Source organism: Pseudophryne corroboree, chromosome 3, assembly GCF_028390025.1.
Source record: "Pseudophryne corroboree isolate aPseCor3 chromosome 3, aPseCor3.hap2, whole genome shotgun sequence".
Classification (NCBI taxonomy): domain Eukaryota; kingdom Metazoa; phylum Chordata; class Amphibia; order Anura; family Myobatrachidae; genus Pseudophryne; species Pseudophryne corroboree.
The window spans coordinates 366,272,022-366,286,372 of record NC_086446.1 but is presented as its reverse complement, the minus strand read 5'-3'; the positions used below and the strand labels follow the sequence as shown (position 1 = coordinate 366,286,372).

The 14,351-nt window shown below is 42.0% G+C and overlaps 1 protein-coding gene across 1 annotated transcript in view; it reads left to right on the top strand.

Annotated features, from left to right (window-relative positions):
- Positions 1–6,631, top strand: part of GNGT2 (G protein subunit gamma transducin 2) — a 50,778-nt gene extending 44,147 nt beyond the window's left edge. Inside the window, exon 2 of the mRNA XM_063963552.1 lies at positions 6,449–6,631. Within this exon, the coding sequence (XP_063819622.1) occupies positions 6,449–6,574 (126 nt within the window). The 3' untranslated portion in view covers positions 6,575–6,631. The remainder of the gene's footprint in view (positions 1–6,448) is intronic.
- The last annotated feature ends 7,720 nt before the right edge of the window (positions 6,632–14,351 follow it).

Here is a 14,351-nt window from a genome sequence, read left to right as displayed (position 1 = left end):
ATAAAAATGAATTCTTGGCCTTGAAAATGCCATTATACCCACTAAACATTTAACCACAGATATGTGGGCAAGCAGTACTGGTCAAACTAAAGATTACATCACTGTGATAGCCCACTGGGTGGTTGTATCACCTTCAGCAGCAACAGTATTATACACACAATGTCAGCTCATTCACAGGCATGCTATTCTCTGTATCAATGGTTCAACCTATTAGAAATACTCAGGTATGGCATAGCAAAATGACTTAGTCCACTAGGACTCTCCACTGGATTTGTCATTTCTGATAACACCAGTAATATTGTGAGAGCTTTATAGCTGAATTGGAACACGTCCAATAATTTGCGCACACAATAAACTTGGTAGTACAGAATTTTTGTTTTTTAAATGACAGGTACATGAAGGAGATGCTGTCTGTGGCCTGAAAAACTTTGGGATATTTTTGGCATTCACCAACTGCATGTAGAAGATTGCAGCAGCCACAGGAACCATTCAATTTGCTAAGCTACAAACTGAAGCAAAGTGTAGTAACCAGGTGGAATTCCAACCTTTATTTGCTTCTGAGAATGGAAGAACAGCCATGACATAGGGAGAGGAGAATGTACCTAGTGGCGTAACTATAACTGTTGCTCCCCTGCCCCCCATTGCCATTTAAAAAGTAAATAATTTGCGTGTGCCGTAGATGCGTTCTTAAAAAAAGGGGCGTGGCCTTACTGAAAGGGGCATGACCTCCCTGCAAGGGATGTGACAGTGAAGGAAAAAACTACCTTATACCCCAGTTTTGCAACCTGCATGTCCAGACATTGGCCACCACAGGAAAAAAAAAGAGTCCTGATTCATGCCCCTTACATTATTTGTCACTTTTTCCTCCTTATAGTAATGCCCCTTACACATTATGCCACACACTCCAATGTCCATTAGACATTATACCACACACCATAATGCCCCTTACATATTATGCTACACATTCCAATGACCATTACATATTATACCAGACACCATAATACCCCTTACACATTATGCAACACACCATAATGCCCATTACACAATATACCATGCACATTAATGCCTGTGACACATTATGCCACACACCTTATTCCCATTACACAAAAGCCACACACCTTATGCCCGACACATTATGCCACACATCATTATGCCCCTGACAAATTATGCCATACACCATAATGCCTGTGACACATTATGCCACACACCATAATGCCCACTACACAATAACCAAAAACTGTAATGCCCCTGACACATTATGCCACACACTGTAATGCCTCTGACACATTATGCCACACATCACAATGCCCCAAACACATTATGCCACACACCACAGTGCCCCTGACACATTATGCCATACAATGCAATGCCTTCTGGGGTGTCATGTTCATTGCCAGAGGTGTAATGGGTTGATGCCAGGTAGTGGCTGAGCATTCCCAGCACTTCTGAGTAATGCTGCAGCACTGTGCAGGGACAGGGGAGTCAGATGCTAGAGGTCAAGTATGACCTCTAGCATGTCTCCTCCAAGGCGGCAGCCATTTTAGAAGGGACATTAGCAGATTTACATGCGGATGGCTAGTCCACATGGGAATCTGCTGTGCTATGCCTCCAAGCCCCCGCAGTGGCTGTGGGGGCTGTAGTTATGCCAGTGAATGTACCTTAGTTCAGCACAGTGTAGATTACTTTTAATTTTATGCAAGCTACTGAAACCATTTAAAGTAGTAACCAATGAAGTGAGTTCAGACTCTGACAGTCTGAATCAGGTGAATTCCTTTAATGAAACTACTGGAAAAGCAACTGCATAAACTGATGGAGGAGATAAAATGAAGCAAATTCCACTAAATATGTTGGACTTCTGGATAAAGGACCAAAGGGTTATCAACATCTTGTGATCAGATCATTACATTTTGGCAACAATGCTTGATACTAGGTTTAAGTTATATGTAATGTTTTTCTTCCCAACTTACACAGATCTTAAGATATACAGATATCTGCTTCTGAAAAAGTTGTCAGCTCAAGCAGCACATGACACAATGATGTTTCCTGCTTCAGTTTCTCCTGCAAGTGCTGATGCCAGGAAAGAAAATGACGGTTTCCAAGCAACCCACTGGTGATGAGGATGAGCCAAATCAGCACACCAGAGTGAAACAACATAATGACATCTGCTCAGGCCTAAAATAATTGCCTAAAATTATTGCTACCTTTTACTGTGATCCAATCTGATAGAGTAACCATCAATAGAATGGTGGAGGATTATTGTAATGATTATGTACAAATTAGCATATCACTCAGACCCTTTGAATACTGGCAGAAGAGAAGGCAATTTCGAGCACCTTGTACAAACTAACGAACTTTAAGCTGCCCTTCCTCCAGTCTGTACTCAGAAAGAGTTTTCAGCACAGCCGGCTACCTTATCTGTAATCTGTATAGGAGGCTACTGCCTAAAAATGTGGAAAAGTTGATGTTTATTAAAATGAACTACAAATTGCATGAGGAAAGTCCTTTCCTAGCAATTAAGTCAAAGTACAGAGACTTCTGTAATGGTGGATTACAGTGGGGTGAGCTAATAGGATAAGAATATCTACCAACTGTAGAGATGATTAACAACACTGTTAGCTAAGTTAAGCCCATTGGTAGCTTGTTTTGTGGGGGTCCAAACAAAGCAACCAAAAAAAGTGTCAGTGTCGCTGAAGTGCTTGGTTTGTTAAACTGTACATGTCTTTTTTAATGTACAACGTAAGGGTGGATGGGAGGACTCAAGGACAATTCCATCATGCACTACTTTTAATTATGTGCTCTGTTTTTGGGGGGCATTGGTGACAGTCTTTTTCCATAGACATACATTTTTATTGGTCACTAGCATCTGCTCGTGGCATCGCTCACATGGATGCCTGTTATTGCTCACCGGAATTAATTTTACAAAGACAGTAGTGCCAACTAATATTGTGATGTATATTTTATATTAACTGGTTGATATATTTGGGGAGTGAGGCTATCCTCATTGTTTGTCCTATCTATAGGCAACTATTTCATTGTGTGTACCTGTTGTCTATACTTTGTTTATTTTATATTGTCACATTGAGCCTGTATAATGTATGCACCGAGTCTCAAGCATCTGGTTTTTACTGCATTGCACATCTCCATGATGTCATATCGAGATAATACATACCTCAGTTTCTTTCTGGGTCACTAAGCTATACAATAGTGAAAATGTGATCCAAATTCATCCAGTAGTTTTTGCATGATGCTGGAATGAACAGACAACAGACAGAAATTTTGAATTTTTGATTTTTCATCACCATAGTTCATAAATAGTCCATAGAAGTATATGTTTAAATAAAAAATGCTATGTTGGGCACAACCCTTACAATTTTATAATATGTATAGCTTGCTCTAATAGATTACTAATTTGCTACACATTTTTAAACAGAAATAACTGCCATGTGTTTGTGCTGCTGCTCTGTTGCTTAGTTCAGCCAGCCAGCCTTTGGCTAATATTGGTGGACAATATTGTGAGCTGTGAGATGGTCAAAAATGACTGGAAATGACTGGAAATTAATGTTATTGAGGGTAATAATACTATAGGACAGAGATTCTCAAACGCGGTTCTCAAGGAACCCCAACAGTCCAGGTTTTAAGTATATCCATGCTTGGCCACAGGTGACTTAATTAGTGCTTCCATCAAATTTATTTAACCACCTGTGCTGAGCATTGGATATACTTGAAACCTGGACCATTGGGGTTCCTTGAGGACCACGTTTGAGAACCTCTGCTGTAGTAACATAAACAGGCCCATATTACATATTTTTAGCAATAAAAAAAATGCAGATCCAAAACCAAAACACTTTAGGGTGGTTTTGGCAAACCCTAAACATGCGGGTCCGCATACATCTCTAATTTTTGGGTGGTGTCACATGCCAGTGCTTCTCATGAGAGTGATATAGCTCTGAAATAATTACATGCATAGCTTTCAGTGCTCAGTTGGGCACTTGACAAAGGGTGAGCATTTCCCCTCCACTACAGTGTGCCACCATATCAGTGAAGACTACATTTTTCTAGCACAAAAGACACTAGGCTTCAAGAACTGTCATGTACTTATCTTCAGTGTCCACCATGCACAGTATAGGTATATTTTTCCAATGTGAATAGCACCTATGCTTCACACAGTCTTAGCACTAGGGTGGATCTGTCAAACAGACACAGTATGAAACCTACATAATACACTTTACTTTCGTCTTCCTATAACAGAATCTGGAGCTCCACTAATACCCCTTTCACACCGCACAAATAACCCGGTATCGACCCGGCATATTGCCTGGTTGACACGGGTCAGCGTGCGGTGTGAAAGCACCATAGCTGAAATCCCGGATCGCCTGACCCGGCAATTCAACCCAGGAATAAAGCAGTGTTATACCTGGGTTGAATACAGTCACAGTGGCTGCGTAAACGGGCTCCGGGGTCGATGCGTCCCGGGACCCATTTACTACAGCAGGGAGAGGCGGCACGGAGATAATCTCATCTCCCAGCGCCGCATCCGCCCCCGCTGCCGGCTCCATCCCCCGCTGTTATGGCAACCCGCCCGGCTTATTGCCAGGTCGGGGAAGCCTACAGCAGCGGCCAATGCCAGATCCCAGCCGGGAAGGTCCCGTTTCCAATTCCCGGGTGGGATCCGGCAGTGGCGGTGTGAAAGGGGTATTAATGACTCAGAAGGAACCCAGACACCACTGATATATTGACTTGCCTTTTTAAGAGATTGTACGCATAGTTGATGACAAATACAGTATTTGTACTCAAATGAATTGCTCACAATGAATTGAATGTACGCTCTATGCTACTGAATGCAAACATCTCTCAGAAGATAAATGTGGAAATAGTGACCAGCTGTGAATGCTGGCTATGCTTATAATCAATTTTAGAAAAATCTCGATTTTTCAAAACCATACATTAAAAGCTACTTCAGTTCCTGCTAGATACCTCTCTGTAAATACAAATATAAGCAAATAGTCGGTTGACACTGGTAGAGACGATACTTGTGGAACAACTGTCAGTTATAAATATGCAGGTGGTTTAAATGTAATTCAATACAGGTTATGTATCCCGGTATCCGGACTCCAGGTAGACAACAAAAAGGTCGACACACCTTAGGTCGACACCAATTGGTCGACACACCTTAGGTCGACATGGGCAAAAGGTCGACATGGACAAAAGGTCGACAGGAACAAGGTCGACATGGAAAAAGGTCGACATGAGTTTTTTTATGTTTTGTTGGTGCCGTTTTCTTCGTAGAGTGACCAGCAACCCCAATTAGTGCACCGCGTCCCCTCGCATGGCTCGCTTCGCTCGCCATGCTTCGGGCATGGTGCCTTCGCTCCGCTTCGCTCGGCACAGATTACCGTTCCAATCGTAGTCCACGTGGATCGTTAAGTATGAAAAGGTTCCAAAAAAGAAAAAAATTGTGAAAAACTCATGTCGACCTTTTCCATGTCGACCTGGTTCATGTCGACCTTTGTCCATGTCAACCTAAGGTGTGTCGACCAATTGGCGTCGACCTAAGGTGTGTCGACCTTTTTGTTGTCGACCTGGAGTCCGGATACCTATAAGGTGTATATGAAACATAAATGCATTCTGTGCTTAGACTTGGGTCCCATCGTCATGATATCTCATTATGGTATGCAATTTTTCCAAAATATGGAAAAATCCGATATCCAAAATACTTCTGGCCCCAAGCATTTTGAATAAGGGATACTCAACCTGTATCACAATTTGTTTTAATTCATAAAATACGGCAGTTACTACACAGTGTAAGCAGCCAGTTTATCGATTAAACTTATATTCATGAGAATGTAGCCTATTAGCTGTCAGTGACATGACTGATGATAATTATGACTTCCAAATACAGGTTGAGTATCCCATATCCAAATATTCCGAAATATGGAATATTCCGAAATACGGACTTTTTTGAGTGAGAGTGAGATAGTGAAACCTTTCTTTTCTGATGGCTCAATGTACACAAACTTTGTTTAATACACAAAGTTATTAAAAATATTGTATTAAATGACCTTCAGGCTGTGTGTATAAGGTGTATATGAAACATAAATGAATTGTGTGAATGTACACACACTTTGTTTAATGCACAAAGTTGTAAAAAATATTGGCTAAAATGACCTTCAGGCTGTGTGTATAATGTGTATATGTAACATAAATGCATTCTGTGCTTATATTTAGGTCCCATCACCATGATATCTCATTATGGTATGCAATTATTCCAAAATACGGAAAAATCCCATATCCAAAATACCTCTGGTCCCAAGCATTTTGGATAAGGGAGACTCAACCTGTAATACTCATGAGACACTGGTTGCACGTTTATAATAGAGCAATGACATTTTTCTCCCAAATGTTCATTTTACACTGATATTGTAATATATTCATATATTTTTCTTTCTAGGTTTCTAAATCTGCACAAGAAATGAAGACCTTTGTTGAGTCTTTAGCAACAGAAGACCCCTTGCTGAAAGGAGTACCAGAAGATAAAAACCCATTTAAAGAGAAGGGTGGCTGTTCTTTGTCCTGACCTCATTCGATGGAGCCATACAATAAATTATAATATATTATTTCCTTCTCTGTAACAAGTTAGATTATATGGGTACAATCCTTGTGAATTATTGGATTTTTAGCAATTACAATAAATTGTGTTTATGATTACAAATTTTAGAATCCACTATATATTTGATATAATGTATCTAGTGTTGGAGTTTTAAATGAAACAGAACTCTGGTAGGTTGGCTTGCAGATAAGGATTATGGTATATGTTGCATCAATGTTAATCAAATCCAGTTCATCAAATAGATGTCAATATGTGAGTCTTCAAGTGAACTGTGGCACACCTAACTCATGTTTACAACAAACAGAATAGAGCTAACCTGCCTGTCAGGTTAGTAGCGAAAGCGAGTTACTAGGACACACCAAGACACTGTGCTGATTAATTTGACATGTAACACATATATCTGTGTGTGACTGAGGGGTCTACGTACTAAGCTTTGGAGAGAGATAGAGTGAGCAGACATAAAATACCAACCAACCGGCTCCTGTCATTTTTCAAACACAGCCTGTAACATGGCAGTTTGGAGCGGATTGGCTAGTAATTAATCTCTGTCCACTTTATCTCTCTCTGGGCCAGATGTACTAAGCCTTGAAAAGTGATACATTTCACAATGTTAAAGTGCCAACCAATCAGCTCCTGTCATTTTTTCAAACCCAGCCTGTAACATGGCATTTAGGAGCTAATTGGCTGGTGCATTATCACCATGAAATGTATCACTTTTCAAGGCTTAGTACATCTCCCCATACCTAGACCCAAGTCTGTATATAAAGTACAAAGGAACTTGACATGGAAAAAAGTTGTGGCGGCTGCATTGTAGCACTACGTATGCAGATTCATAGACTCATTTGGACACCGATATATATCAAATTAATCAGCACAGTCTCCTGGTGCATCCTAGTCACATCACGTTGCGACTAAGATGCATTTGTGGCAAAATAGATGCCTGGTGCTAGCATAGTCTCGTGGGGCCTGGCGTGCTAACTTGCTAAGAGGGCTGGTTTGGCACAACTGTAGCAAAGATGTATCTGTATCATGGGAGGCACTCGATATCCTGGCTGTCAGGATCCCGGCGCACAGCATATTGGCGCCGGGATACTGACAACTATTCTCCCTCTTGGGGTGTCCACGACACCCCTGGATGGAGAACAAATAGCGTGACGCACATAGTGCGCCATCATGCCCACATGCTCGCCCCGCTGCTGGAATTTTGGTGGTCGGGATCCCAGCGCCGGTATGCTGGGCGCTGGGATCCCGAGCACCAATATATTGTAGTTCACCCCTGTATTATGCCTAATCCTTTATCTACCATATTCTATAATGTTACTCCAATATTTACTTTATGTTATAGATTGTAAGAATGTTTTCTGGTTGCTTCTGGTTATCAGTGTGTCAGTATTGTCAGATTGTTATCACAATGACCAGTTGATTCTTTTTATATCAAGCACATTAATACCATTTCAACCTAAACAATCCCCAAACGTTCACGTTTAAACCACTTAACTGACATTTTTCCCCCCACAAATTTTATTTAAAAAAAATTATATATATTTATACAGTATCTATCTATCTATCTATCTATCTATCTATCTATCTGGGAGGTGTTTTGTACCCCCCTATCCCCCTGCGTCTATAGGCCCCCAGTATAAAATAATTTCCCAACCCCCTTTGTCAATAGACTTCCCCCCCACTGGTCTCCAATCCTAAACGGTAGTAGCCCTCACAGCCCCTTAGTAGCAAAAACAAACATGTTTTATAAACCCCCTACCCCATTAAAAGCCCCTTCCCCCCAATACCCTGCAACCAGGGTATTTTTTTAATTATTATTTCCCCCCCTCCCCCTCCAGAATAATTGAAATACCTTTCTTCAGGCCCTCCTCCCACCCCCCTCCCCACACTGCTTATATTTGCACCCCCATGGTTATGTAAACCCCACATTCCCCATGCAGAGCATAGTGGAGAGTGTGCCATGGGGACAGTCCCCCCTGGTGCAACTGATCTCTGCACAAGCAGAGATAAGTTAAAATATTCAGGGAGGGGAATGAACGGAGACAGAATGGGCCCCGCCGCCTGCAATGATTTCACTGGTGAAAGAAGAAGAATGATTGGCACCCTGAGGGATCCCATAAGTACAGAAGCATATGTACACCTTCTGTTCTATCCTCCATTATTTACCAACCTAATTTCTCAGCAGTCGTACCCAGGACCTCTCATTGTAGTCAAACACCTTGCACATGTTGCTATTTGTTTTTGCAGGATGTAGTCACGTAACCGGTGGTTGGGATACCGCCGGTCAGTATACTGATGCCGGGATTCCGACCGCTTTAAATGCTGACCATCGGAATGCCAACATACAGGGACTATTTCCACTCGTGGGTGCCCATGACACCCATAGAGTGGGAATAGAACATGTGATGAGCACAGCAAACCACCGATCCCGCAGCGTGGCAAGCTCAGCGAGTTTGCAAGGGGCTTCATTGTGCTCGCCCCCTGCCAGCATTCTAGTGGCTGGGATCCCGGCGTTGGGATGCTAACCGCCAGGATCCCAGCTGCAAGTCACACGATCCCAACCCGTTTCTGCTTAGGAATCATTGCTATTTTTAACTATATAAAGCTAAATGTAATCGTCAGCATAAACCATGGCAGCTGAATAGACCTGTGTTATGTGTGGCTGCAGTGGACTGGATGTTTGGCTGCACACTACATATGGGCTGATTCAATTGTTTTGTGGGTGCCTAAACATATTGGGCACCCACTGAGGCTATTCAATTGTTGTCCCCGTTGGGCGCACATGCCCTGTATGTGCGCCGATTAGTACTGGGTTTAGCCATCTGAGGGACCTGCCCCATATCTTAGGGAGGCATGGCTGACCTTGTGATTGCTAGACTGATAAGGAAGTCCTGCCACCTTTCAGCGCTGATGATCACAGCCACATACATATTGCCTCTAACAGACAGCTGTAATACTATTTCTGCTTCACAGCTGTCAATGAATTAAAGGCATCCCACAACCAGTGTAACTGGCACTGTTAGAGTCTTCCTGCCTGATGCCAAACTGAGGAAAGCACAAGTAGCAGGGGCCTCTGTTACAGACCGAACAGAGGCCACTGTGTTTCTGCCCCCAACCAAGGTACATGCCTCTTGTTCTCTGCATGTTGCAGGACATTGCACTTATACCCTTTTTAACCACTGTCTCTCCCTGTCACTCTCTGCCTGCCCCTGCCTTTCACAGTGACCCTCTGCCTCTCTCTACATTATGTTGTTACCCTCTGCCTCTCCCTGTCACCCACTGCGGAATATTGTAAACTTGGGTGCCCAAATCATATTTTTGCTGCTGGGCCCACCACTCACAAGTTCCGCCACTGGATTCTGGGTTCAAATACCAGGTTTGACTGCTGAGAAATGTGAGGTTTCAAATAAGGGATAATGTAATGGAATGACAAGGTGCTCTTACAGTAAGTGCATAAATAGTGTATAAGAGGATTGGTGTTCAAATCCCATGTCTTGGAGCAGGCCTGGCCAACCTTTGGCTCTCCAGCTGTTATGAAACTACACATCCCAGTATGCCCTGCCATAGTATTATAATTCCCGAATAAGAAAACTGTGGCAAGGCATGCTAGGACTTGTAATTTCACAACAGCTGGAGAGCTACTGGGGGTTGGCCTGGCTTGTCTTGGAGTGTCTGAAAGTAAGTGCAGGTTTGCTATAAATGTGTGTATGTATGTATATATATATATATCAGTTCGATTAGAAGGTGTGCAGATGCGCTGGCAGTCCTTTTTCTCTCAACAGTAGAGAAAATTACAAGCACCAGAAACCTCTGAGTTGCAGCACAGGTATAGGATAAATACCGCAGCACTTTCCCAATGAAGGCTCCGGACTCCTGGAGCAGGATTGATTTCTAGGAATAAAACATAATGGAAAAGGCGCTCATAGTGCAGACTGTTTATTCAATTTAAAAACAGTAACAGGTCCACGGACAAATTGTATAGGACTCGTACCATATAGCACACGCTGTGGGCTGGTTGCCACACGGTTCAAAGAAAATCCACTGGCACAAACTGCATACCCGCTGGCCGCCACCCGGGACCACACACCGCGCCGCCGGCTATGGCATAGCCGTGACTCGTCGGGAAACCTTTCTGGATCAGACAGTGGGAGCAGCTGCACAGGTGGACACAGTGCGTCAGACAGGCCACGCCCCAACGCGTTTCGTATCACACTTCGTCAGGAGGCTATATATATATATATATATATATATATATATATACGGCATACAAGTGCAGCACTCAGCAGTCAAAATAGATTCCAAATACTCTTAATGTAATTTCAACGTTTCAGTGCATTTTATTCCGCACTATTATCAGGATACAAAAAGACAATACATATAATCTTACCTTATAAACACTTGCAGCCATGTGAAAGAGCCGAGTCCGAGCGTCCTGTCGGAAGCCCCAGACAGCGTTGGCTCCAAAATGACGTCATCCCCACAGGGACATTGCCGTGAACCATCATCATAGTAACATCTAAACAAATGCAAAAGCGGCTGTACAGTACATTATGTTCATTACATAAAAGAGATCTATACCTCCTACATTTATTTATTTATTTATTAACAGTTTCTTATATAGCGCAGCATATTCCGCTGCGCTTTACAATTAGAACAACAGTAATAGAACAAAACTGGGTAAAAACAGACAGACAGCGGTAGGAAGGCCCTGCTCGCAAGCTTACAATCTAACATGGTAATTATAATGAAAAGTCTGTCATAGACATCAGGCATAAGTACATGCTTAGTAACACTACATTATTGGTAGCAGTATAATTGATATATTCAAAAACAAGATAGACTAAAATTTTCATTTAATCCACGTGGAGTTACAACTCCTAATCGATGGATCCATTCTGCCTCTTTTTGTAATAGCAGCCTATTACGATCGCCACCCCTTCGTGGCTTAGGTACACAATCGATCATTCTATATCGTAATAAGGCCAAACTATGGCTTTTCTCAAAAAAATGTTGTGCTACTGGGTGATCCATTTTACCGTTACCCATTAGTCCTGCCCTGATAGTGTAACAATGAATTGTCATGCGTTCCTTGAATTTGCATTGCGTCTTCCCTATATAGGATAACCCGCATGTACACAAAATATGGTAGATCACATATGATGACTCGCATGTAAAATGATAATTAATCGTGTATTTCTTACCCGAATAGGGATGAGAAAAAGTATACCCTGTTAGTAAGAAATTACAGGTCGTGTAACCACATCTAAAGCATCCATTCTTTTTTGTAGATAAGAAATTTACACCTGTCGGTTTGTCATAATTAGTAATATCAGTTCTCACTAAGTGATCATCAGGTTGCATCCCCTTGTAAAGCACGGCATTAAATCCGTGTTTGTAAATGGAAGGGATTCATCAGTTTTTAATATATTCCAGTTATTCTTGGCAACCTTATTGATTTTAGGAGATCTGGCATTATATTGCCTCACCCATGGTAATTTAGCAGCTTTCGTTGATTCAATCTGTTTCTTAAGTAAATGCTCACGGTTCATTTTCAAAACTCTACTCTTTGTGTCTAAGAGGAGTTTCTGGGAATAACCCCTAGCTAATAATTTATCTATAAGGGTATCAATTTGTTCAGTTGCCTTATTTTGGGGCCGACGCTGTCCGGGGCTTCCGGCAGGATGCTCGGACTCGGCTCTTTCATATGGGTGCAAGTGTGGAATTGGGTTCAAGGTAAAAATCCTGCGCACTCTAATGCAGCCTTTAGTGGTGCCTTACCCTGATGTGTCACCACACACACCTAAAGAACATAAACAAGGCAAAACAATGGGATGGGAACCAACTGGTGGCGCAAAAAGAAAAACAAAGTGCATCAAACCAATGGATACAGATTACCTAGACACAGCTGAGACTATGCAATGTCCTTATAGGTCAAAAGTCCAGAGTCCAAAGGCTTCTCAAATTTGCTTCTCGTGAGTTGTCCAAAACCAAATGGTAACATGTAAAAAAACACAAATGGTACACACTAGTTCAGAGAAAAATCCCAGATGTGAAATAGGGAATATGAATGTTTCTTCCCGGGTTCCTTGTGCTGGGATGTCTATGGGAAGTGATGTTCTAGCCGTACAGGTTCACCTCGGTGTGAAAGGTGTTATGGGCTCCTCACATGTGTGCTTACTTCAATATGATTCCAAACAAGCTCATAAAGGTTTCTTTGGATTCTTAACATATATGCTTTATATGCTCCAATCGTGCTCCAATAGTGATAATATCATATAATCTTTAAAATTAGCCGCTCACATTTAGGCTTACTTTAAAAGATGCCGTTCTTCCATGTAGCGGTTTCTTTATGGGTAAGTCGTCTTGTCGTCCTCGAATGTCTCCTCACTTTGTATTGTGCTCGATAAAAAGCATACAAACGAGGGGACGTTTGAGGATACGTAATATATTTATTATAAAAAAAGATAAAAAGTGTTTCCAAAGATAAAACAGAGATGGGATCCCCACAACAAAAACCAGTAATGAGGATCTTAATACAGCCTAGTCCGACAGTAAGAAAAAGATATTACCCCGGGAAATCTCACCGCTTTCTGGCTGGAATAACTGGTTGCTGTGGTGATCCAACTTGTCACATGCTCCCACCAACGCGTTTCTACTAAAAGTCTTTGTCAAGGTGCATGTGTGGTGTACCATGCCTTCTATTTATACCTGGCATGGTGTGTAACCTACCGCCCCTTCCTGGGCGGGTCCTGGTTCATTAATTAATATATAACCTTTATAAACTCAAAATTATAAAGGTGAAATACTGCAATGGGTGTTGTGATAAAAACAATCGTATTTAAACGAAAAATAAGGATAGAGGGAGTTTGGAGAGTGTATATACGTTTTTTGCGTTCCATTACGTCTGGAACGCACACTACTTCCGCCGGACATCCGGCGGAAGTGATACTACATGTGAGCCAATGCATCGCTGCAGTGAGCGGTTACCGTGACCCCGCTCTGAGACGTGGTTGTCATGGTACCGCTCAAACATTGCGTCGCCCACAAGAGCTGGTTACCATGGTTATGCAGGGTGACGTGTCTGTAGAAACTGACGTCATCCCGCATTGTAGTGGCGTGACCCGTCACTCGGTGTATCACGCCTCCATGGCAGCTGTGCCGTGAGTCTTCCTGTTTCTTGCGTTCCAATTACAATGGAACGCAGGTGGGAAGTAAACACCTATATGAAATATCATTAAAAAGTACAAAAACTACGAGCTAATTGTACACCCAATAACGGGCCTAATTCAATACAGAACATAGAGCACAGAAAATACATGGTACTCCATCTAATAATATTAAGTGGGTCTTTAAGATTTCCTTCCAATTCTGCATATAAAAAAACCTTTTTTAGGATGGGTACATGTGTTATATGTAGCAAAAAAGCATTCGGACAGAGGTAGGAATGGGGTCAGAGATAAATCACTTTCTTCTAAAGGGTGTTTATATGACGGTGACATTCCTATACAGAGAACTTATTCGGGTTTCCAAATGATGTATAGTATAAACCATGACTAAGTTTAGTGCCTCAACCTTAGATAAGGGTGAAACCCTTGAGGCCCATATGGGAATGGTCTATAGAACATGAGACATTCCGATGATTTTTTAACGGGTGTTCAGATACGGAGTAGTGTATGGATTACTATTATATGTCATGATAATCTGGTATAATGTATGCCATTTTTAATGCCATTTAGGTTCC